Source organism: Carassius carassius, chromosome 9 (assembly GCF_963082965.1).
Source record: "Carassius carassius chromosome 9, fCarCar2.1, whole genome shotgun sequence".
Classification (NCBI taxonomy): Eukaryota; Metazoa; Chordata; class Actinopteri; order Cypriniformes; family Cyprinidae; genus Carassius; species Carassius carassius.
The window spans coordinates 28,617,417-28,644,125 of NC_081763.1; the positions used below are offsets into that span (position 1 = coordinate 28,617,417).

The 26,709-nt window shown below is 37.0% G+C and overlaps 1 protein-coding gene across 2 annotated transcripts in view; it reads left to right on the forward strand.

Annotated features, from left to right (window-relative positions):
- LOC132149496 (potassium channel subfamily T member 2-like) overlaps nucleotides 1-22,517 on the forward strand; it is a 76,563-nt gene extending 54,046 nt beyond the window's left edge. Inside the window, exons 11-30 of one of the 2 annotated variants that reach the window (XM_059558800.1) lie at nucleotides 2,721-2,885; nucleotides 3,120-3,256; nucleotides 4,569-4,632; nucleotides 5,465-5,573; nucleotides 12,044-12,152; nucleotides 13,005-13,061; nucleotides 14,087-14,230; nucleotides 14,314-14,564; nucleotides 15,788-16,106; nucleotides 16,560-16,665; nucleotides 16,772-16,944; nucleotides 17,300-17,371; nucleotides 19,521-19,655; nucleotides 19,733-19,844; nucleotides 19,937-20,038; nucleotides 20,666-20,749; nucleotides 20,868-20,996; nucleotides 21,079-21,427; nucleotides 21,919-22,003; nucleotides 22,145-22,517. In XM_059558800.1, the coding sequence (XP_059414783.1) occupies nucleotides 2,721-2,885; nucleotides 3,120-3,256; nucleotides 4,569-4,632; nucleotides 5,465-5,573; nucleotides 12,044-12,152; nucleotides 13,005-13,061; nucleotides 14,087-14,230; nucleotides 14,314-14,564; nucleotides 15,788-16,106; nucleotides 16,560-16,665; nucleotides 16,772-16,944; nucleotides 17,300-17,371; nucleotides 19,521-19,655; nucleotides 19,733-19,844; nucleotides 19,937-20,038; nucleotides 20,666-20,749; nucleotides 20,868-20,996; nucleotides 21,079-21,427; nucleotides 21,919-22,003; nucleotides 22,145-22,274 (2,832 nt within the window). In that variant the 3' untranslated portion in view covers nucleotides 22,275-22,517. Of the gene's footprint in view, nucleotides 1-2,720; nucleotides 2,886-3,119; nucleotides 3,257-4,568; nucleotides 4,633-5,464; nucleotides 5,574-12,043; nucleotides 12,153-13,004; nucleotides 13,062-14,077; nucleotides 14,231-14,313; nucleotides 14,565-15,787; nucleotides 16,107-16,559; nucleotides 16,666-16,771; nucleotides 16,945-17,299; nucleotides 17,372-19,520; nucleotides 19,656-19,732; nucleotides 19,845-19,936; nucleotides 20,039-20,665; nucleotides 20,750-20,867; nucleotides 20,997-21,078; nucleotides 21,428-21,918; nucleotides 22,004-22,144 lie in introns of both variants that reach the window. The other variant, XM_059558799.1, reaches the window with a different exon arrangement.
- The last annotated feature ends 4,192 nt before the right edge of the window (nucleotides 22,518-26,709 follow it).

Sequence of the window (26,709 nt, forward strand, 5' to 3'; positions counted from 1 at the left end):
ACACTCGCTGCCTCTTCTTTCTCTAAATATCAGTAAGTGCGGTATGTATGTGCACACATGTAAGCATGTTATATGCACAGTGGTTATAATTGCATAAATAGTCTTATAAGATTAGTGTTTTAAGTATAAAACTCTGAGTATGGAAATTTGAAATGACATTATAAAAATGAAACTAAAACAGTAGGCAGCCAAAAAAGTATTTGAGTGAAGCACTGTTTTTATGAATGGGTTATTGAACCATCTGCTCACCTGATTCATTGAAAACACAGATTCATTCAGTTATGATGGTTATAGTTTGTTTGAAACTACTGTCATTGATGCAATATATATGTTGTTGATTTATTTTTTAACTTTCAGCTTTTTTAATTCAACAACTTGGAAAGATTTTAAAATATATATTTGAAATGATTTGATTATACTAATATTATTGGTTATGCTTAACAGTTTAATTTAATTGTATTATATGTATATACTATTTTATACAGCAAACATTATTTATACTGTATTTATTTTACACTACCAAATTCAATAATTCATATCATACTGTAACTTATACAAGTGACACAAACCTTAAGTCCTCTTAATACAATACATCTGTCCCACTTGATTATCACATCAAACTTTCAGCACGTTCGCATGAAGAGCTTTGAAACTTTGAATTACTCTGAAACATTTACAGAGAGCTTAGTAAATGATAGAAAGTATTTTATCCTGACTTCACTCAGTTTCCTCAACAGTAGTTCTGCATTGTCCTTTCACACAACCTCACATAATTTTAACTGTCAGATATTTTATGCAAATATTATGTGGTTATGGTGACAAAAGCACTGAGCCAAATCACTTTTGTGTATAAGGCCCCATGAGACGCGTCACAGCTGGTGATTTTCACAGTCTGACACACACAGGCGCACAGACGTACACTGAGACATGCTTCCATGTACACAGCACTTTAATGATACACGTTTCACATCCCACTTCAACATATAGCATGTATTACTGACACACTCTCACCCAAACAAGTCTCACACACACTCGCTCACGAGCACGAGCCTCCCTCTGGGCTGAGGAGGGAATGAGATGAGACTGAACTTGTCTTTCATGTGTGATGTGAGGGCTTCCCTCCCAGATTTCTCTCTGGGAGGCTAGTACGTTTCCATCACACAGGAAATGGCAGTGGCTCCAGCGAGGCCATCCTACTCTTTTCATCTACAAATACCAGGTGACATTTACTGCTGCCCCCTACACACAGCTGGTGCGTGAGCATTACAGCCAAGCCTGTGTTTGTTTCTGGCCTGACAGGGGAAATCTCCAGTATGGCTCATGGCCCGCAGAGAGCCATCTCACCACACAGACTGACGGCAGACGCAGTATCCCATCGCTCCCTGTGCACACATTACAATGAGGTTTTTTTTATTCGAAGCTTTTCTATTGCAATTAAACAGTGCCAAATCTCAATTCCCAAATAGCCCTTGCCTGAAAGCCCCTGAATACCAGACACTACCCACAACTCACAATAAAACACCTCGAATCTTAGCTGAGAATCCCTTTATGTACTCAATACCAGGAGAAAAGAACTTCTGTTGGATATTTACGCCCCCTATTAAACATGCATCTGAGCGCTATTGCATAGAAACACATAAAAGAAGCTCACTGGCAATATCACCCACACAATCCACAACACACGTAGTCCATAAGACAACCAACATGATCCACATCCCCACCAATATCTACACACCAGTGGTGGACGAAGTACACAAATCAAGTACTTGAGTAAAAGTACAGATACACTATTAAAATATCACTCAAATAAAAGTATAAGTACAAATTGTGTGTAAATGTGGGGTGACAAATAATATGACAGGTGAAATCATTATTATTGATTATATCGTTACAATGGCACCTGTCGGGGGAAGCAGGAAAAATGGACACGTGAAAAGATCTGAGGGACTTCTTGAGGGAGGTCCAAATTGTGGTGGCTACGGTCAGAGCATCTCTAAAATGGCAAGTCTTGTGGGGTGTCCCACAATATGCAGTTAGTAAATACCAAAAGTGATGCAAGGAAAGAGAACCAGTGAACTGGTGTCAAGGACATGGGTACCCAACTCTCACTGATGCATGTGGGGAGCGAAGGCCAACCCGTCTGGTCCACACACAAAAGCTACAGTAGCTCACATTGCTAAAAAAAAACTTAGTTTTATTTTAGATCAGGTGGATAGCACAGTGCGTGTGAGTAGTTATGGACAATGTTCTGCTGGGAAACCTTGGGTCCTGCATTCATGTGGATGTTATTTTGACACGTACCACCTACCTAAAGATGGTTGCAGACCATGTTCACAATGGCAATGGCCTCTTTCAGCAGGATAGTGCACAATGTCACATTGCAAAAACTGGTCAGGAATGGTTTGAGGAACATGACAAAGAGTTCAAGGTGTTGCCTTGGCCTTCAAATTTCCCAGATCTCAATCTGTTTGAGCATCTATGGGGTGTGCTGGACCAACAAATGCAATCCATTGAGGCTCCACCTTGCAGGTCTTAAATGATTTGCTGCTGATGTCTTTGTCAGAGGTATTGTGGACTCCATGACACCTTTTTGTTTGCTCATAGAGCTTAATTTCACATAGTTATCTCAGGCTCTGATAACCTGACTGAAGCCATGTGTAGCCTGATGCCTCTTTGTCAAACTATCTTAACGAAGCTTTGCTCACATGGATTTCCCGTAGTTTGAGCAGTTGGCTTTCTTGTGGATGGAACGACAGAAGTCTGGAGGGAACTACAGCCGATATCGTGCCCAGACTGAGAAGCACGTGGTGCTGTGTGTCAGCTGTCTCAAGATAGACCTACTCATGGACTTTCTCAACGAGTTCTTCGCTCACCCCAGACTGCAGGTTGGTATGCGTGTGCGTATGTACACTCGCACATGTTAATATGTGTACGTTCATGCTAATATGAGCTCAGTTAATCCTCTTCAGGAGTGCTGGAAGCTGATGTTCTTGTCCTAGGATTAATTGAACATCAAATTGAATTTCATCAAGCTATTTATGTGTGTATGATCCGGGTTTCATTAGCTTGCAGTGTCTGTCTGACCCTGTTTTCTACTAACTTGAGCTCATCATGTCCAGGACTACTATGTGGTCATCTTATGTCCCGCTGAGATGGATGTCCAGGTGCGAAGGGTACTGCACATCCCACTATGGGCTCAGAGGGTCATCTACCTGCAGGGATCTGCTCTCAAAGATCAAGACCTAATGAGGGCAAAGTAAGATTTGCTGAATAAATATATAAACAATTCAAGTCACCCGAAGTAAAAAAAAAAAAGAAGTGTGCTTAATTGTATTGAATGTGCCCTTGTAAAAAGGGATTTTTAAAACTGCACTTGCAGATTATATAATATTAATGAAATAACTGTGATGTATTTAAAGCCACACTCATTACAATATTTCTAAACACTTAAGTACTCTTTTAATAAGTGCATGTTGTAATGGTATCAAATTATAAGATTACTTCAAAGTATATTTTAAATCAATGTTTTTATAACATTTTTATCATGTTTTGTCATATTTTGATGTGTTGACTAACATACTGAAGTACATGTAAAATAGTTGATTGTGTGTTATTTGATATTACATTTACATGTATTATATTTTAAATGCAATAAATTGCATCTCTGTCATTAGTTACAAATCTATTTAAATACATGACATACAAGTTACAATAGAAATTACATCAACGTATATTTTAGTTTACCATAAATGCTTGTCATTACATTCAGCAGTACACTTTAACCATATTTTAATGACAATAGAAGTAAGGAGTAAATTGCAATACTGCTATAAGTCCTGTGAGTTCTGTTGTAGTATGGTTCACAATATTGCAATAGAAACCACTACTAGTAAAACAGTTTTTTTTTAACCATGCTTATGTAGCATATCTGCAAGTTATGTAGAGCAACATCGCAGGTTGAGGTATAATGCACCTATGTATGATAAATATATTTAAGGTGAAATATCTGTGTATTATCTAAGTACAATCATTTCATTAACTCATAATCAATAATTTTCACTCATTTACATTACTCCACTTATAGTCACTGCAATGTTCACCAAACATTTTAAAAGCAGTGTGTAGCTCATATTTTCGCTGATGCACTTGAGTCCAAACCTTTATTAATAAATGTTTCAACTAAATTGATAGGTGCCTGATGGAGAATTGTGTATGTAGTCCCAATCATGAAATATTTTAATGATCTTTTTTTTTTTCAGGTAGTAAGCTAACAGCTTAGCCTGATAGCTTAGCATAGCAGTGCTAGCAGATAAAAAAAAAACTTTTTTATCAGCTAGATCTCACACTTCCTATTATTTTTTTTTTCCCTAAGGGATGAGTTAAAATTATATTTTGAGGTAATTCATAGCATGCCACAGATGTCAGATCAAGAAACTGACTTGCATCTTTTAATTCCTCTGTGTTTCTTTTCAGTTCACTGTCTTTTTCTCTTTCCCCCCCTTCCATTTTCCCCTGTTATGGAACATGGCTCTGTTTCTCTGACCTCTTTTCATTATGATTGGCTGCAGGATGGATGATGCCGAGGCCTGTTTTATCCTAAGCAACCGGTTTGAAGTGGACCGCTTTGCCGCTGTACGTTCCCCTCCAACTAAATTTTTCACCTTATTTTCCATTCTGCTTTTCAACCCTCTCATTTCTAACCAGAATATAGGAAGCAGCAACTTCAAACATCTCCAGTATTAGCCCGTTTCTCTTTCAATCTTTGACATTCACCCTACTGGTCTCACTTTTTGACCGTTCAGCATTAAATGTTTTATCCTGAAGGCAGTTGTAAGTGATGTTTGAGAATGTAGTTGGATGCCTCTCATGAAACCTTTCAAAAAAAAACTTTGTAAATGTGTATTTTTTCATCATATGATATTTGATTTACTACTTCATTAAAATGTAAATATAGAGCATTTGAATTTTCATTTAATTAAGGACAAATTAAGTATAAAGTAGATGTCTGGAATTTGGTGAAAAAAATGCTTAATAATTTTACATTGAAAAAAAACATCTTAATGGTCTTAGAAATAGGCTTTTTTTCTTTTTGCTAAATATAATTAAATTTTTGTGGTGAAATGTGGCCTCTACATGTTTTAATGAGATTCACCTAGTTGTCAGGCACTTTAAGTCAAGTCAAGTCACCTTATACCATATAGCGCTTTAAACAAAATACATTGCGTCAAAGCAACTGAACAAACAAGTTCAAAACAGTGTGTCAATAATGCAAAATGATAGTTAAAGGCAGTTCATCATTGAATTCAGTGATGTCATCTCTGTTCAGTTAAATAGTGTCTGGGCACTTTAGATGTTAATGTCTCTGTAAAGAGGGTAATGGCTGGTACATAAGAGCAGACACTATGACTAATGGTGTACTTCTGTTCAGGTGCTTCTCTTTCTGTCTGTTTTTTATGTGTCACAGGACCATCAGACCATTCTTAGGGCCTGGGCCGTGAAGGACTTTGCCCCAAACTGCCCTCTCTACGTGCAGATCCTCAAACCTGAGAATAAGTTCCACATCAAGTTCGCAGGTCAGTGTGCAAAATGTGTTTCTCTCAGGGATGCAGGTGTAGAAAGTACGATATTTGATCCACTTCGTACATTTGTGAGTGTGTTGAGAGGCAGCCTCCTTCTCTCTGAAGCCGTGTCCTTCAACACTCTTCAGTTGTGGAAATGTGGATAATTGTTTTTACTTTCCTAGTCTTCCCATTCCCCATGTCTGCAATAGATTATGTGTGTGCAGGCCAGTGTTGTTATTGTTAAAGAAAAATATTACACGGACTAGAAACTAGCAGTGAAAAATATTTATAATGTAAAAATGGGGATTTGTAGGGGTTTGAAAAAAATGTATCTTATAAAAACAGCTTGCAAGAAGACACAAACACTACTGTTCAAAGCTTTGAGGTCAATAAGGTTTTTTTAGTTTTAAGAAATTAATACTTTTATTGAGCAACAATGAATTCAATTGATCAAAAGTGACAGTAAAGACATTTATAGCATTAGAATATAAATGTCTTTACTGTCACTTTTGATCACTTTGGTCACTTTCTATCCATCAAAGTATCCTGAAAAAATATATCATGGTTTCCTCAAAAATATTAAGCAGCATAACTGTTTACAACATTGATAATTATAAGAAATGTTTCTTGAGCAGTAAATCAGCATATTAGAAGGATCATGTGTAATGATGCTGAAAATTCAGCTTTGCATTACAGGAATAAATTACATTTTAAAATATATATTACAGTAGAAAACAGTTATTTAAAATTGTACAATTTTACTATAGTTTTGATCAAATAAATGAGGCCATGGTGAGAGACTTACCGACTCCAAATGTTTATATTTATTATATTATTATTGTATTACAGTTCTTATATTCTTACGTCTCATATCCAGTCCAGAGGATTTAAGTTACTAGTTGATTTATTATAATTATTAATATGAGGATTGTTAATGGTTAATACTTAAAATTGGCATACAAAAATTCTTATATCCATATAATTAAATTTTTCTCCTATTTTGTCTAAAAAGTGTAAGATTATTCTTCCCCAACGTCATATATATATATATAAATTTGTATATAAGAAGTATTCAGATTAGATTATCTGAAAGCATTCATTTTTCTGATTTAAAAAGATACTGTACTGAAAACAAAAAATAAAAATAAAACATATAAACAAAATACAAGTCAAGATATTAATGCACTGTTAAAAGGAACTAAAACTAAACTAAAACTGAAACAAAACCAAATAAAATATTCAAAACTATAATAACCAGGCATCCACTGGCATGCACTACCTGTCTGCCTTCGCTTCAGCTCTCTCAATCAGCTGCTGAGGTTTGATTGTGTTGGAAAAGTGAAGAAAATTCATTCTCTGCACCCTCCACCTGCAGTCCAGCCTTCACAGCTCTTTTCCATTTGGAAACCAATAGGATCCGTGTTCATTCAATTGACCTCCTTGCGAGAGTGTTGGGGAGTTACTATTACTAGCTAAAAATAGCAATGCTACTAGTAACTTAGTAGCTAGTCATCTAGTCGATAATTCTCCTATTTAGCAGCAGGACCTTAAAGTGTGGCATATTGCACATCTCATATTTGTGTGATTGCTGTGGTGTGTGTGTGTGAGGGTTATTTTAGGATGATTACCAGGAAATGATATGGAGAATTTCTCTGTGCAATAGGATGTGAGTTAAATGTGAGGCAATGATTAGAGATCCAAATTGCATCTGCCGCCACCGCTCCAATGAGCAGCAGATGAAAAATGTGAAGAAGATGCATTGCTCTCTCCTCTCATGTCTGACCTATAGCGCCACATTTTCTGTGTCTCTGATGCTGAGAGCAAGATGGTCTGCACAGCATTGGTGGCGGTACTTGTTTTGGAGTCAATCAGAAAGTTGGAGGAGGAAGGGACGGGATGAGTCAGTGCCTGAGGCAGCTGGAGAGTCACTGAGCTTTACCCAGAGATCAACCACAGATTACACACTATCACACAATCTGTCAGTCAAAACCTAGAGCTGCTGGTTACCCATCAGAAGAGAATGAAAACGGAGTGATGACTGTTTTTATTCATCTTGAGGAATACTGAATCTGTTTTTGTGCAGTTGAGATGAGTAAATACATGTTCATATTTAGTCTAGAACTACAGTAACTTCATATTCACACACAACGCTTTGCACTTACTCCCGATTTCTCTCAACATGGCAACACAAGAGCTGTCAGTCAGTACATGGGAAACAAAGTAACTTGCGTTACGTATTTGAAAAACGAACTCAGATATTTTCTTCTAAATATAAAAGTAATATGTTACTTAACTAGTTAATTTAGAAAAGTAATCTGATTAGGTAACTTGCGTTACCCCCAGCTCTGCATATTATATTGGCAGAATGCATTACAGATCATTTTAAGCAGATGCTTTTCCCAAAAAAGGGAAAATATGAAGCCATCTTTCCAGACTATAAAAACACTGGACATACTTTCCCAAAAGTATATTTTTCATCTGATGCATTTGCCAAATGTTTGTTATATCTGCTGTATTTGCAACATGTCAGCAGGATCATGAATAAGAATGTGCTTTTTTATTGAGAGTTATTGGAATGACACTTGCGATATACATACTTGTGTTTCATATCAGACAGAGGTGGTTATCCCCTGTGGGCGGCGTGGTGTCTTGGTGGTTTACAGAGTGCTTACTTCTTGACAGTTCGGCGGAACGCATCAATATGCAGCTTTTCTATGCATAGCGGTGTGTTGTGACACTGCCTGGAATATATGCACTAAGTGGCTGAGTGGGTGGCATAAATGAGTACGACTGGAGACTTGACTTCAGCTCTACAAATAGCTTAATCGCACCTTAATGTTTGTATCAATGCAATTGAAGCTCACAGAGAGGTTTGTCTGAGTTTGTTCACATCTGAAAACAGTTATTCTGGGACTTCTAGACCACTGTTTGCTTTGTTTGACTTTTGCTGCATTAATTGATTCTCTTTTCCCTCTCCTTGGGCATGTTTGCAGTTCTGCACTTCTAGTTCTGCAGCGTGTAAACGTAGCTATATTAACAGCCTGGTCATTCATAAACATAACCGGCATGCTGCTTTAATTAATGCTAATGGCAGAAAAGTGGCACTGTTGTTGGCGTCTTGCTGGGGTTCACAGAATGACCACAATCTCTCACTACCATACTCCTAGAATGGGGACAAATACAGCAGCTTTAAAGAAAAAAAAGGAATCTAGAAACACAATTATCACAGTGTTCTAGCCTGCTGTGCCACAGCCCCACTTCAGTCGAGGTCAACGTGCGCTTTCCGAGGCTGCTGGAAATGAGGGAGTTGGTGGAGGAGATGAAGTGGTTGAGCAGAAAGGGTCTGCATGAGGAGGAACAGAGGTCTTTAATTCACCATTTGATCTTTATGAGTGAATGTGCGTCTTCAAGTGCTGCCTCCGCTACTTCAGACTGACGTGGAGAATAATACAAAGAACAAGCCTTATTTATTTATGAATACAATACAAGAAATACAATAGCAATGAGACAAATGATATTGTTTAATTAATAACCCAAAGACAAAACAATAAAGAACAAGCCTTGTTAATGATTGATTAACATCAGTAATCAGAATCATAATAATATAATATAATCTGAAATATTATGAGAATAACAACACTTTGATAGAACAAAAAAAAACAGAAACACTTTTTGGAAAATAATATAACAAATACTGAATACAAAAATATATAACAATGTCAATCAAAACAATACTGCTTGTATAACGAAGATTAGACAAGAAAAAAATAAACAAAAACATTTCTTTTGATGTTCACCAGTAACATAATAAAATCATTAAACAATAATTAAACATTTAATAGAAAAAATGATGCTTATTAAAACAATAACACAGATTCAGTTCAAAAGGTACAAAAAAAAGTCTAGTTTAGTTCGAATAACACTATATTTTAGCTTCAAAGCTGAAATTTTGCTAAATTGTTCCACAGAGAACAATCAGTTCTACTCTCCTTGTGATTTTCCTCATTTCACAATTTTACCTTCAATCCTTCTTCGTGCCTTTGCCTATGCATTTCTCTGAATTGACTCGTGTTATTCAAACAATCGGAGCATTCTCCTCTCCTTGGGCGAGTAGCGTGTTTGAATAGATGTCAATAAAATCCAGCTATGGTTGTGTCAGTTGTTCCTGGCCTGTCGTATAAGACTGTTCATTTAAAAAGAAAAAAAAAACCTTCATATATATATATACATATATATATATATATATATATATATATATATATATATATATATATATATATATATATATATATATATAACTTTATATATTTATAACACTTCACACATTCCACATCATTTGTCCACTGCTTAAATTGGTTGCTATTTTCTTAATTCTACTCTCAGAGAAAAAATAACATTGTACTAGAGCACCATCATCAATTCCAAGCATACTGCACATGGTTAATACATCCACCCTAAAAAAGCAAAAATGACTCTGCCACTTCCCTCTCAATTAGACAAAACAAAGAGAAGCAGAAAGCAACAGGATGAGGAAACAGTTGGCCCTCCTATCGTTTATTTCCGATCAGAAATGAGGAACACAGGTTTTTTAATAAGCTATCTAGCCTCGAGGTGATGTCTGCATCCTCTGATGAACAAAAAAGGAAAAACTCCAAGAATAGACCAAATGAAAGGGACTGGTAAGGCCCAGAGAGAGCGCACAAGAGCCAATTCTCAGAAGAGCAGCCGGGTTGAACGGTTTACATGCAGACTTTTACGTCTTTTTTGTTTTGAGAGTGGTTTTCTGTCCATTATGTTTTGACTCTGGTCCAATCCTGCATTGAATTAAATTGAAGTAAATGTTTTACACATAGCCAAAATACACATCTGGAGTCAATGTTTTCATCAATGCTAATGTGATTTTATTGACTCGTTTTCCTAATTAGCAAAATTAGGAAATGTGTTTTCACTCACTGCTAACAAGCCACATGAAAATTGCGCGCCATCCCTGAGAAGTCATTAGTGCAGTAACTGCTATTTTCCCTCCAGATGAATGTGTTATTTGGTTTTTTAACATACACTTAAGTATTCATAAACATCTGTTCTGCCTTAAGTCTGTCTTTGTATGTTTTTCTGGTACATTGGCTGGCATTTAAATGGCAGTGGAGGTCTGAAGCTGATGTGTGTTCACTCTGTTTAAGAGGGAAGCTGCTTTGATCAGGGGAGTTAAAGGAATATTTCACCCAAAAATTTACATTTTGTCATCATTTGCTCACCCTCATTTCATTCCAAACCTGTATGAGTTTCTTTCTTATGTTTAACATAAAAAAATGTATTTTAAAGAATGCTGGTATTCAAACAGAAGATGTTCCCCATTGACTTCCATAGTATTTCTTTCCCTTCTGAGGAAGTCACCTGGGATCAACAAATGTTTGGTTCTTCAAAATTCTTCAAAATATCTTCTTAAAAATTCATTTTTGGGTGAGCTATTCCTTTAAAGAAGCATGAGATCTTTATTTAGAAAGAAAAAAAAAGAGACAAAGAAAATAAATTAATACTACTCATTAAATTAAAAAGTACACATTAAATCAAAAGTTGCAATTAAGACATTTATAATATGACAAAACATTTATATTTCAAATAAATTATGTTCTTTCAAACTTTCTAATAAAATGTATCATGATTTTTACAAAAATATTAAGCAGCACAACTGTGAATGACTTCTGAAGCAGCATGATAATGGCTGCTGAAAATTCAGCTTTTCATTAAATTAATAATTTATATTTAAAATCTATTTAAATAGAAAATGGTTATTTAAAAATATAATAACATTTCAAAGTTTTTACTGTATTTATCAAATAAATGCTGTCTTGGTAAGCAAAGGAGATGTGAAGGAGACATTTGTAAAAATCTTACTGTCCCCAAACTTTTGAACGGTAGTGTATATTTATTGAGAAGTTAAAATGTGCAATCAAAATAACATAAAATAAACAACTAAATAAAAATTAAATAAAATAATAATGGGTGCAAAATTTTTAAAAATTTAATAAAAATGCTCTTATCATACATTTTTCAGTGGATGTCCATAGGGCAATGGAGTCTAATTTGAGAGTATACCTACAATTCCTATGTGCATTGCACATACAGTATTAACATTAGTGTAATAAAACTGCTTACCTACCTTGCAAAGTTATATCTCTTTTTTCTTTCAACTAATTACATTAACCTAGTAACTTAGTGCAACTTAGACAACTTTACAGCTCAAATAGCACACATTTTCACACAAAAAGCTCTTGAAAAAAAAAATACAAGCTGCATATTTATATTTTTAAACCCTTTTGCCCCATGATCCGTTGTGCATGCTTATACAAAATAATTTTCTCTGGTAATCAATATGATGTCAATAGAGCTTAGCTTGTTCTGCACATTCCTCTGTAATGAAAACACATACCGTGAAACAGAAATCTGAGAATTAACATTTCTCCCATGTGTTTATTTTGCAGACCATGTGGTTTGTGAGGAAGAGTTTAAGTATGCCATGTTGGCCCTCAACTGTGTGTGTCCTGCCACCTCCACCCTGATCACCTTATTGATTCACTCCTCTAGAGGACAGTGAGTATAAACATCCCTCTCAAATTCATTGCAGTAGCCAGACTTTTGACTACAGCATTCCATCTAATCAGATTTTAACCACCACAAATATGAACTTGGATTATTTTTAAGGGCAACATGTAACTAAAACAGCCTCTGTCTGGTGTCAAAAGACCTGGGTGGCATTTATGATGTTGAATGGATGTGAATAGCATGAATTATGGTCCTTCCACTTATTCAGCAATGCTGGATCCTGTAAAAAAATTTTCCACCTGTTTATTATTCCTGTAGAAATTTTACAAACAGTCTTTGTTTAAGCAATATAAGTGATGGATCGAATCAACCAGAGCGTTGCATGAATTGAGCATTGCAAACTTTTATCTGAAGCAAATAAGTATTTGAAAAAGGCACAAGACTGTATTTAATGGCTTTAGAGAGAAAGAACTACAATACCATGAAGCTTTGCGAATGGCAAATTAAAAAAGATGGTGAAATATAAAACCATCCATTTAAAGTAGTTGATGATATCTACAGAATAAATATATTTTAAGTTTATTGCTGGGTCGTCGGCACTAACTCGATTACATCATGCAGAGTACCTATAAAGCACAGTTTGCTCACACGGCTTTCTAATTGGTGGACATATTTGCTCAGAACCCTGGGTAATGTAGTTTTTCATCACAAATTCCACTGTTAAATTTGATTTATTTTTAAATAAGTTTAAACTATACATAAAACACAGTGCTCTGTAGATGATGTGCACAAACGTCTCTGCAAACATGTGTTTACTGGACGAGATGAAGGACAGATTTACTGAGTCCTTAATCACCGAACCATCAGCATATGTTTAACTGTTGCATTTGTTATTATCAGAACAGCATCTTCAGAGGCCTTCAAGCAGCGGGCAGGTGCCTTCCAGCCCCTCAACAGGTCAGACCCACCGACTGTAAAATATTGACGCATACACATCGATACACACAGCAGCAAAGATCCCATAAACTGTGAATTTAGCTCTGTCATGCATCCCTGTTTCTTCACCTCCTCCATCTTAACACTCCCCCACACCCTCTGGTTCTCACCTCCCCTTCATCTTCCCAGCCATCCGCAGGGATGTCAAAGACACATCAAGTGTTTTTCATTTGTTTTGCCCATCTGTAAGATAGAGTGTTTTCCCAAGCTGAACTGCAAGTTGTGAATACATTTGAAGGACATGTCAAAGAAATATTACATTTTGTCATCAAATACTCACCTTCATATTTCCTTTATTTTGTGGAGCACGGTGGAAGTAATTTAGAATAATGTCCAAGCTGCTCTTTTCCATACATGAAGGTACATGCATTTTTATTTTTAAGTGAGGAAAATGAGGGGGGAAGCAAAAATTAGGTTAGACTTCATTTTAAGGTTTCATTGTTACAGTGTGAGTAAGTATTGTAATTCCTTGTAGTACTGTAATTAGTAATACTGTTTACATACACGTACTTACTTTAGGGTTAAGATTAGGGTTACTGCTTGGTTTAGGGTTAGTTACTCATAATTATGTAACTAGTTATTAGTGAGAATTGATCCCTAAACTAAACCAAATTCTGTCATTATTTACTCCCCTTAAAGTTGTTCTGAAACTGTATAACTTGCATTCATCTTCGAAACACAAATTAAGATATTTTATTGAAACCTGAGAGATTTATGTCCCTCCACTGAAAGTCTGTTACACAAAAATATTAACACTTAAAAAAGTCCAAGCCAATGCTAAACTAATTATTTTGGCTTCCTTTTACTGTATTTGATGTGCTCTATGTATGTGCATTGGTCATATAAAGCAACTGTGTTTCTTAGGAGACTTCCAAGCATGAGTAAAGAGAGTTGAGTAAATGATGACAGAATTTCCATTTCGTGTGAACTATCCCTTAATTCTTTAGGAAAACATTTTAATTCCCTTGTCTGTCTAGGGAAGGCAGTGCTGGCTCCGTCGACCAATGGCAGCGCACATACCGACGGTGTGCAGCCAATGAGGTCCACCACATCCGGCTGGAAGAGAGCAAGTTTTTTGGAGAATATCAGGGAAAGAGTTTCACTTTTGCCTCTTTTCACGCACATAAGAAGTAAGTCTGGCTAAAGATGCAGTGAATCACTATGTTGTCATGCCAGTAAACGCACACAATAACACTGTTAACTGTTGTGGCAGATACGGCGTGTGTCTGATCGGGGTGCGCAGGATGGACACATCCAACATCCTCATGAACCCCGGACCCTGCCACATCATGGGAGCCTCCGACACCTGTTTCTACATCAACATCTCCAAGGAGGAGAACTCAGCCTTTGTTAGGGGCCACAGAGGACCAGTGAGGGGCCCTGGGGGTGACTCCAGAGGGGTTCCACAGACAATCTATCATGGCCTCACTCGGCTACCAGTGCACAGTATTATAGCTAGCATGGGTTAGTCTGTAAACTCACATTTTCATTTCAATCATAAACTTTCGCCTATAGATAAATTGTCATACAGATTATTGCGAAGAACAGTTTAATTAACTGTTTTTCTTAAAGTCAGCATGAAATGGAAATTCAACCTATCTATTTTGTCTTTAAACTCCGCCCCTTTCCTACAATCAACTGCAAGCTTGCATTTATATCTGCCTTCATCCAATCAACAACTAATGGACTGAACCAGTTCCCACCCTAATTTTTTTTCCATATGTTACAATACAGAATAAAATATCTGTCACGGCTTCGGTTTCATAGTGACTATAAGAAATCATTTATTCACCCTGATATGAAATCATACCATAAAATGTTTAAATAACAATAAAACATACAATAAAATTCCTTTAAGGTTTGGGAATATTTTTTTTTAATCTTTTTAAAAAGATTAAAATATTCTTTGTTTGTATAATTTAAGTCCAGGTCATTTATTAGTATTATTAGTATTATTTCAGATTTAAAAAAAATAATGTTTTAAATATAAAAAAGTACAAATAATTTTCTTACGTCCATGTCATTTACTGTTATTAACATTATTACTATTATTATTATTAATATGCAATATTAATGTAGTTCTTTTCTTATTTAGTGTGACCATGGTTATCATAATTAATTGTGATCAGGGAATTATTTTCATTGTATGAACACTTTCTTTTGAATAATTTTGTGCTGATTAAGGATCAAATTATTCATGATGATCGAATAGTTTAATAAATGTAGCTCCGTATGAGCAGAACACAGTAGAATTCAAAAACTCTTGTTCTTTGCTGTGAATGTGAGATGGACGTAGACAGAAAAAGAGAACAATGGTTGTTAAATTCACTGCATAATTTCACTAGGGTTTCTTTGCTAACAAAATGTCCCATTTTAGTGCAACATCACCATCTAGAGAAAAGCACTGGAAGTCAGTTCGGTTTGGTTCTTGGACTTCAGAGGTTTGATTGAAAGTGCTATAAACGGTTGGAGCCGATCTGCTAATTTACACCATTTTTTCAACCACACCCCCTTACTTTAAATCTCCATCGTCATGGGATATTAGATGTTCATGAAATATTAAGAAGATATATTTTTTAATATAATTCTGTGCTTATTAATAATGTACAATAAATGTGCATTAAGAAGGTTAATAAAGTCAGGTTTTGATTTCATCTGACTCACAAATGTCTTTGGTCCTCTAACAGGCACGGTAGCCATTGACCTGCAGGACTCCAGTGACAGCAGTCCAGAAGGCTCGGGCCCGCCGCCTCTGGGCAGTGGGACTGTGAGCAGGAGTGGCTCCAGGACAGAAGTGGGCGGCTGTAACACTCTAGCACTGCCCGCCATGAGTGGCTCAGGGGAAGAGAGCAGACACAGCATCGCCCCCGTCCTGGAGGTGGTCGATGGGGTGCACAGCTCTACCTTTGACCTGCTTGGAGACCAATCAGAGGACGAGGGAGGAGAGGAGGGAAAGGAGGAAGAGGGTGGAGAGCAGAAAGGCCAGTGGTGGGGAGCACACTGCGAGTGAGTCTTAGATCATGCAGGACCAGGTCTTGGTCTCTAGACCACATAACTGGTCTAGGTCAACATAGTCTAATAAAGACAAAAGTTTGACTATTTGCATAAAGTCCGGTCTACTTTGAAGATTATTTTGGCACACCAGACAGGAAATGACCGAAGTGTGACAAACCACAATTTCTGAAGCATCATGTGACACTGAAGACTGGAGTAATGATGCTGAAAATACAGCTTTGCATCACAAGAATAAATCACATTTTAAAACATATCACAATAGAAAATAGTTATTCTAATAATATTTTACAATTTATTATTTATAGTGTATTTAAAATAAATGCAGCCTTGGTGAGCATAAGAGACGTCTCTCAAAAAAATAAAACATTGTACTGACCCCAAACTTCCGAATGATGAGTGTAGATGTTTGTCTGGGACAGCGGTTTATTCTTGTATTTCTCACAGATGGGTCAAAGGCTATCCGCTAAACTCTCCATACATCGGCAGCTCTCCTGCCCTCTGCCACCTCCTGCAGGAGAAAATGCCATTTTGCTGTCTGCGCCTGGATAAGGTGAATGTCTGCCTCTCTCCAAATATTTTATATGTATTGCACAGAAGCTCACCAACTACACCCCTCACAGCACAGCATCCTAACAGCAGATCTTCTATCTTTTCAGGCTTGTCATCATATGCCCTACGAGGACGCTCGCTCATACGGCTTTAAAAACAAACTGATTATCGTGTCTGCAGAAAGCGCTGGAAACGGCCTCTATAACTTCATCGTTCCGCTGCGGGCGTATTACCGGCCCAGGAAGGAGCTCAACCCCATTGTTTTACTACTGGAGAATGTGTGAGTGTCCTAAAAACAGAAACATTAAGAAAAAGATAAGCCTTTAGGCATCATCCATCCTTTGTTTTTGTATTTATTATAACAAATAATCGTTGTTTCTCCTGTAACAGAAAATTTATATGAGATTTATTGTCATAAAATGCAACCAAATGTAATAAAACTCTGAGTCATCTTGTTTTTTTTCCTTATTGGATGTACTACACTGGGGAGCAGCTACAGGCTGGATTTCATTAGTTAGTTGCCCTGAAGAAGGGCGAAGTGGTGTGATTTTTATAGACATTGGGTCAGTCTCTTTAAATTTTTTGTCCAGGCATCACCTCAGATTTTCAACATCTCTTTCTGTGCTGTTTGCTAGACCTGAGACAGACTTCCTGGAAGCCATCTGCTGGTTTCCTATGGTCTTCTACACAGTGGGCTCCATCGACAAGTAAGGGAAGCTTTAATTGAAGCCTGTACATATAAAGAGATTCACGTGTGTATAATACAACATTTAGTTCTGATGAATGAGTTTAAGTGCAGTCCAACAGCACTAGGAGATTTTTACTCTCTCACTCCATTGTCTTTGTTTGTTCCAGACAGACAGTCAGTCGGTTCTTTATTGAGGGTTTTTGACACGTTTTGCAGGTTTCATCAGTAGGTGGTCACAAGTGTCTTCATGAGTGAGTCATTAAATCATTCATTCAGCCGATTTGTTCAAACACACTCATTCATTCAGAAACAAAACTAAACTGCGTATAGAATCAAATACTTTCTGAGTAGGCAATCCTTTTGAATTAGTACCAAAGACTATAGAATAACCAAGAATTGTCACTCGTATAGTTTTGAAAAATGCAACGCTCAAAATATGGCCACTCAATGGCAGGAAGCACTGCCTTCTGAATAAAAGAGCCAATTGCTAATCTGTAAAGTCAGCTTTTTATAATGCTATTTGAGCAATAGAAACAAAATTTATGACACAGTTGTTGACAGATTTCTTTGGCGATTTCAAAAATGAAATTTAATGTAAGCTTAGTTAACAGTTTTGGAGAATTTGATGTTTCCCCATACAAAGAGATAGGAGCTACACTTGCATGCCCGAGAGGTGTTTCAAAGATGGCCGGCGAGTCACATGACTTGTCTTAAAGAGACTTTGTTAGTTCTTACTTTGTGACTGTATAAAAAGTATGTTCTATGTACAGTAGTATGAATGTATTGAATGTGTAGTGTGAATGTAAATGTTATCACACTGGACTAAAACAGACTGATCGTAGGCCTCACAGATCTGCACCTTAGTTTTTGAGTGAATATTGCCAAAATTATCCACAAATTATGCTTTTTTTTCACAAAAACTGAGGTGTAAAGCTCTGATCAATGAAGCCTACTATCAATCACTTCCGAAAAGAAATACTTATCCTGTGATAATTTAAAATAAAACAAGCTGACAAAAAGCAGCTAAGTCCAAATCCGCTTTTCCACTGCCGGGCTGAATCGTTCTCGTTGCTTAACCATCACATTCCATTCCATGCTGATCCAGGCCAGGCTGTACAGATATCGTTTTCCACTGTGGGGCTGATAACAGCTCATAATACGAATGCTTCGGTAGTTGCCTTGGTAACGCAAGTGTTTACATACAATTTGAGATGTAAATAGCGTAATTAGTTTGACTCCTAACCCTAGAGTTGTAGGTTCGAGTCTCGGGCCGGCAATACCACGACTGAGGTGTCCTTGAGCAAGGCACTGAACCCCCAACTGCTCCCTGGGCGCCGCAGCATAAATGGCTGCTCACTACTTCGGGTGTGTGTGTGTGTGTGTGTGTGTGTGTGTGTGTGTGTGTGTGTGTGTGTGTGTGTGTGTGTGTGTGTGTGTGTGTGTGTTCACTGCTGTGTGTGTGCGCACTATGGATGGGTTAAATGCAGAGCACGAATTCTGAGTATGGGTCACCATACTTGGCTGAATGTCATGTCACTTACACAACAAACAAGTGGACAATGCTAAAATCAGCTGTAAATGGTCGGAAATTTTTGAGTTTGTCTGCTTTTGAGTTTGTCCACACTTTCTAGAGGTGGTCGAATACACTATTGACCATACTGCTTCAGAGCAGAAACGAAAGATATGAAAGACTAATCTTCATATCGTTGTCTGTTGTCTTCATTTGTGTTAATAAGTCAATTGGGCAAGCTTATTTCACAATGTTAGATCAAAAGGTCAGAAAAGGCCCATACATTTACCAGCCCATAGAGCCCATAAAAGAAATGAGGAAAGTGGTCGAAAGTGGAAAAAAGAGACAGATTACAACGGCTGGTATAAACGGGAATGAGTCTCACACGTCTACTTGTGATCCGATCAGCCAAAATGCTTTTAATACCATGTGTTTTTAACAGGGCCTTAAGAAAAGGGGTTAAGGAAAGGAAACCAGTTTGAAAACAGTCATAATTTTTTTTTTCATTATAAATACCTTTACAAAGTATCTGAACAGGCATGAAGTATTATCAAAATATAAACTTTTTGTTCATTATTTCAATGTTTGTTTCAGTTCTGTTTACTGTAGTTTAAGTCCCTCTGTCTGTTTTACTGACCCCTCAACACTGTGTGTGCAGTTTGGACAGTCTTTTGCGTTGTGGCGTGACATTTGCTGACACCATGGTTGTGGTGGACAAAGAGAGCTCCATGATCGCTGAGGAGGATTACATGGCTGATGCCAAGACCATTGTTAATGTTCAGACGCTCTTCAGGTAGGTCCTTCCACATGTTTGTCATTCAGCTTGAGGCATTTAGGGACTTGACACGCTCTCCTCACTGTTTCTCAAAGGCTCTTTCCAGCTCTCAGCATCATAACTGAACTCACCCACCCGGCCAACATGCGCTTCATGCAGTTCAAAGTGAAAGACCACTATTCTCTAGCTCTCTCCAAACTGGAAAAGGTGAAACCCGAATACAATACAATACAAACCGCCTTCATGTTTTCAGAATAAGTCTAAAATAACTTGATATCTCATCTCCATTTGTGCTGTAGAAAGAGAGAGAGAGAGGCTCGAACCTGGTGTTCATGTTCAGATTACCGTTTGCAGCTGGGAAGGTGTTTAGTGTCAGTATGTTAGACACTCTGCTCTATCAGGTAACTATAATGCAGGTGACCACTCAACTACAGTTTTTCTCTGTCTTTTATTATGATAATAAATTATAACGAATACCATAGACTATATGGGGAGTCCACATGTGTTTCGTCTCTTTATTTAGTTTCATTAACAGATCTTGACCTTGATATGGCTGGGACACAGTCCTAAAATACTCTGACAGCACCACAGCTAAATATGTGATGTTTTAACTGCGATGGGGCATGGCCTGAAATATACATGATGAGAGAGAAAGGCGTCAGGAAATAATACAAACCCAATGCATCAATGTAATGTTATCCAACTGCAAATGTACTCCTGCGAGCTGCATTTCAAATGAACTAGTTAAAAATTCTTACAGTTCTGTCTCAAATAATGAGTCTCAGTAGGTTTGATTCGATCTGAAGAGATGCCTCCTCAAATCGTTAAGGAAATGTAATCATGAACGTTAATTAAAATCCTTACCATTCTCATCACTCAACAAAAGCTATTGAACACTGTTCCTCACATGCCTTTCTTTCACATCTATTAAATACGAAGTCTACCCTGAAATGTTCACTGAATGAATGAAATGCTGTCATATTAGCGGTGTCATTAGTGTCTGATTTCATCTTTTGTGTGTGTTGCAGTCCTTTGTGAAGGACTACATGATCTCCATCACCAGACTGCTGCTAGGTCTCGACTCCATGCCTGGATCTGGCTTCCTGTGTGCTGTGAGTGCAATCACTCAATCCATAATGAGACTGTATCTGGACTGTTATGCCCATAATGATGGCGGTCATAATGAAATGGAGGAAACTGATGATGATATTGCCATGATGTTACTTGTAGATGAAGATCACAGAGGAGGATTTGTGGATCCGCAGTTATGGTCGTCTCTACCAGAAGCTGTGCTCGTCGACAGGAGACATTCCCATCGGCATCTACCGCACTGAAGCGCATAAACTGCCCGTCTCAGAGGTATCTGCTTGTGCATCTTTCTGTCATTTCTGTCATTTAGCGTTTCGGTGGAGGAATGAGTCCACCGTGTGGCTTGACTCAGTCTCAGGTGTCCATCACGGTGGAGGACTACGAGGATACGCGTGAACCCCGCGAGCCTCTGCTCTGCCGCTCCGGTCTTCACCGTAACTCCACGTCGTCCGAGCCTCCCTCCTCCTCCTCATCATCACAGGCCATGGACCACCCGCTCCTGAGGAGGAAGAGCATGCAGTGGGCGCGGCGGTTGAGTCGTAAAGGTGGGCGGGGCTTCAGTGGGGCCAAGGGAGTGGGTAGTGCAGCCGAACGCATCAGCCAGCAGAGACTGAACCTGTTCCGTCGCTCCGAGAGACAGGAGCTCAACGCTTTGGTCCGCACACGCATGAAACATCTGGGGCTCTCGCCATCTGGATTTAGTGAGTGTGCACACCACTGGGTGATACACTGTCTCTAAAAATATAATGTTGCATATCTAATATCTATTATGTATTTAAAATAGTGTTATAACTGGGTTTATTCAATGAATAATGAAAAATGTTGTAATCGGAAAATAATCAAGAAATGTTTTCCACACTTTTCAATAGAGAACACAAGGAATACAAATAGTTTTGTTTATAAATTATTGCTTTTATTCTGCAAGGATGTATGAAATTGATCAGAAGTGACAGCGAAGAGATTTATAACCTTAAATAAGATTTAAATTTCAAATAACGACTTTTATTCATCAAAGCAATAAAAAAAAGATTTTCAACATAAGAAATGTTTCTTAAGCATCAAATCTTTTTTAAATTACATTTTGAAATATATAAAATAATTTCACAATATTACGGTAGGCTCTTTTTTATCAAATAAATGCAATCTTGCTGAGCATAAGAGGCTTCTTCTTCTCCTTCTCTCCTTATATCAGATGGGATGACGGACCAAGGCAATAGACTGTCTTATATTCTTATCAACCCTTCCCCTGACACACACCTGGAGCTCCATGATGTCGTGTGAGTACGATGACATCACTAGATCACTTTTAAAGACATCATTCACACATGAATAATAAAAAATGAGTATTTTACCCAATATTTGTGTGTGCATGTATTTTATACATATTGGAGGAGACTATTCTGTTGTCATTCCTGCAGGTATCTGATCAGACCAGACCTTCTGTCACCAGTGCCTAACCAGGCCGGCAGTCGCAAGCCCAGCGCAGGGCCAGCAGAGGCACAGGACAGCAGGGCCAGATTTGAGACACAGGACAGCACTCATCTATGAACACAATCACCGCAGGCCACCAGCACGAGAAGATGGGACATACTTGTGTGTGTACGGCTGAGAGAGAGAGAGAAAGAGAGGAATACCTCTGCAGAAGTGACCGTGAGCTGAATCTACACTGTAAAAAGTGATCTAGCTTTTAGTTGCCTTTAATCAAATAGTAAATGCAACTGAAACTGTTGAGAGAACACGATTTTTATGCTTTCATTGAATCAACTAATGGATGCATTTCACAGAAACTATCGAGAGGCTCTCCAGGTTGACATTGCATGTCAAAATGACAAGAAATAACAAATTATGATTTGCATAAACTAAATGAAGCCTTTTTAAGACTGTTTTGAACTATGATAGACTCTTAAAAATAAAGGTGCTTCAAAAGGTTCCATAGAAGAACCATTTTTGGTTCCACAGATAACCATTCAGTCAAAGGTTTGTTAAAGAAGCATCTCTTTCTAAACTTTGTATAATGTGAAGAACCTTCTTTTGCCACAAAGAACCTTTTGTGATACAGAAAGGTTCTTCAGATGTTAAAGGTTCTTTATGGAACTATTTAGACAAAAAGGTTCTTCTATGGCATCGTGACCTTTATTTTTTAAGAGTGTGCTATTTTCATGGCAATTAAATCTATTTCCCTCGCTTTGGAATACAAGTCACAGCATGTTTCATATGGAAGCATATGGGTAGCAATATTCAATTTGGAATGTAATATGCAAAATGGCAATGCAATATGTAAAATGACAATGCATTTCTGTATTTACATTTACATTTTCCAATACATTTGTGCAACGTTTGGTGCAAAATGAAAATGAAAATTAAATTACATAATTTTTATTTGCCATTTCATACACCAGTTTTAATATGTTAAATGAATACTAATTTTAATGCTTTATAAGTTGCAAAATTTAAATGAAAATGTATTACAGAAATGATTAGATATGTATAACATGTTCAAGCAAAAACTGTGGCAAAATGATCATTTAAATGCTATTTTTCTTAAATGCATTAACACTCACAGTCAAGACACTTACGATTGCATTTTCATTCAATGTCCCGCAATGAATGTAGCAAAATTCAATGTGCATATTGAAAATGCATTCCGAGCCGATCATGTGTCCGCCCCCTCCCGACATGTCAATCACTGCGTGAACAAGGCGGGGCTTGCAGAAGGTCTGAGACTCAAATCTCAAGAAGAGGATTCAAGTGAGAGAACATGGACAACACAGTTGGTCCGTGTATGCTTTCATCTGATTGGTCGAATCGCTCCACTTTCAGCTTGGTCTTTTCATTGTTTCAGACAGAATAATAGTCAGTGCGAGTGAAGCACTGTAATGTCTGAAACTACACTCACTGTTAATTAGCATAATATTTGAATCAGATGTAGCTGGGCACATAATTCGTGCTGCTGCGACCTGCAAATTATTTCTAGGTTGTAGTATTGTATGAATATTGTCCCACAGATAAATACAGTGCAAATAGTTCTCTCTCTTTGGATAACAGTGAAGTGGAAGTAAAAATCAATAATAGACTGAACAGTTCCATGTCTGTAACATTTACCACTCTCATCTTTTAAGTCATAAGGCACTAGGTATATGTGTGTGACATTAATAAATAATTGTAAAAATTAATATAGTTACATTTCTAAATAAAAATAGTAAAGTTAGCTCTGTGCTGCTCAGTGCTCCTGTAGCCTACCCCAGAGCGCCCTCTCGTGACTGTAGACGGTAATGTTTTCTCTTGGTTCTGAATAAATGCGACTTAAATATGTTTTTTTCCTCGTCATGACGTATTTTTGGACTGATGCAACTTATAAAAATACGGGTAACATTATTATTATTATTTATTATGAGAGTAATTGACACAGACTTTTAACTTTAATGTTTCACCAAATTCTTCAGACTCGTCTGACTCGTCTGACTCGTGTTGCTGGCCAGTTTACCTTCCCAAAAATATTATTTCATAAATTTAACTATACTTATTTCCACTTCACTGTTATCCAAGGAGACAGAACTATTTGCACTGTATTTATCAGTGGGACAATATTCATACAATACTACAACCTAGAAATAATTTGCAGGTCTCAGCAGCACGAATTATGTGCCCAGATACATCTGATTCAAATATTATGCTAATTATCTGTGAGTGTATTTTCAGACATTACAGTGCTTCACTCGCACTGACTCTTATTCTGCCTGAAAGAATGAAAAGACCAAGCTGAAGCTGGAGCGATTCGACCAATCAGATGAAAGGAGTGCTTCAGCGCCGCCCACAAGTGCGAATGAAATATTGAAGCCATAAACCGAAATGATCAAAACGTACACGGACCAACGGTCTTGTCCATGTTCTCTCACTTGAATCCTCTTCTTGAGATTTGAGTCTCAGACCTTCTGCAAGCCCCGCCTTGTTCACGCAGTGATTGACATGTCGGGAGGGGGCGGACACGTGATCGGCTCGGAATGCATTTTCAATGTGCACATTGAATTTTGCTACATTCATTGCGGGACATTGAATGAAAATGCAATCGTAAGTGTCTTGACTGTGAGTGTTAATGCATTTAAGAAAAATAGCATTTAAATGATAATTTTGCCACAGTTTTTGCTTGAACATGTTAGACATATCTAATCATTTCTGTAATACATTTTCATTTTAATTTTGCAACTTATAAAGCGTTAAAATTAGTATTCCTTTTACATATTAAAACTGGTGTATGAAATGGCAAATGAAAATTATGTAATTTAATTTTCATTTTCATTTTGCACCAAACATTGCACAAATGGTATTGGAAAATGTAAATGTAAATACAGAAATGCATTGTCATTTTACATATTGCATTGTCATTTTGCATATTACATCCCAAATTGAATATTGCTACCCGTATGCTTCCATAGTTTCACATGATAAAAAATGCTACTTGTATTCCAGAAAATATGGTAATTGTAATTATGTAACAATCCTAATGGTCTTAAAAGTAGGCTTCGTTCTTTATACAAAAATAATTTATTTTTCTTGACATAGACATGTTTTTCACCTAAATTAATAATGATTTGAAGATGACTTCATATCTCTCAAGAAAATGCTTTTAAAAAGAAAAGGAAAAGAAAACAGTATTATGAATACCTGCTTATTATACTTTCAGTCATTTCTTTCATCCTTGTGCTTTGCCCCAGTTGCACAATAAAGTCTAAAAACGTCTACTATAACTTCTATGATCATTACTAAACAACATTTACATGGCTTGTTTGATTCAAGTATGATCCTTTAAATAACAGGTGGTGGAATGTTTAAATGTAACATTTATCTAATGTATCTTAAATGATCTTTTCTAATGTAAAAGACAAAACCTGCCTGTGACAGTGTATAAAACAAAAGAGTATGTACAAACCAAGATGAAACTGCCATCTGTTAAGGCATGAGTAATTCATCATTTCTTCAGTAATTCTTTTAACACATTCTACACCAAAATTTGTGTTTCTGTAGGTCAAGAAACGCTCAAGAGTTTGATTCCCAGGAAAAACACATACAGTACAGTAGAATGATCAAATGTTTACTTTAGATACACAGTAAGATGAAAATGTAAAGACAGGGCAACTGGTTAGAAAACAGTGAACATTAAAATAACTGCAAGTTTTAAAATACTAGAAGAGTTGTGACTATCAAATATTTGTCGTCTACACTTTTTAATTTGTCAATTTGATTGTTTAATTTGAGTATACAAAACTAACAATATCTATTGAATCTTACATTAAGTCAACGTTTTTAAATCAAATTTACATAATAAAGTTCTCCAAAGAAAATACTGGATTCGTTTTAAATTACATAAATGCAAATAGATTCCAAACTTTTGTATATTTAAGCAACAAATCACTTTTTACAGTGTAATCTAATCCTTATTTTCTTACTAAAGGACTTTCCAATGCATGGACCTTTGAAAAACTCATTTACATTTGATTTATGCATCAAATTATTTTTGATGCCAGACAGCCGAAGCCACGTAAGTGCATTTATGATGTAACTTGTATTAGTCTCTGTGCATGTGAATGTACCTTAATTAGCCAGCACTGCCAATTTTGACTTGGACTGCCAAAGGAACACGCTGCCAAATGTTCGTGGACGGGGATTGTTCTCTGTTGCTCTGTGACATTGACATTCATTGTATGTCAGCCGCTCTGAGGACCCTGGGATTCATCAAGCCGTATCAAACAACGGTGCTTGTACATTTTGTGCAAGTTTTCTACCGTTCTCATTTCCCAATCTCTCTCTGGACTTGCATATTGCTTTGCAAGCTGCCAAAAAGGAGCTAATTACATAGCCAAATGAACGATCCACAATATTTCTCATTGTTTTACCACAACATCTTTTGGTTATTCTCAGAGGAGGCTTTAGGAACAAGCCCTTTCTTCGGTAACATTTTGAAGTCATCGTCTTTGAAGAAAATCTA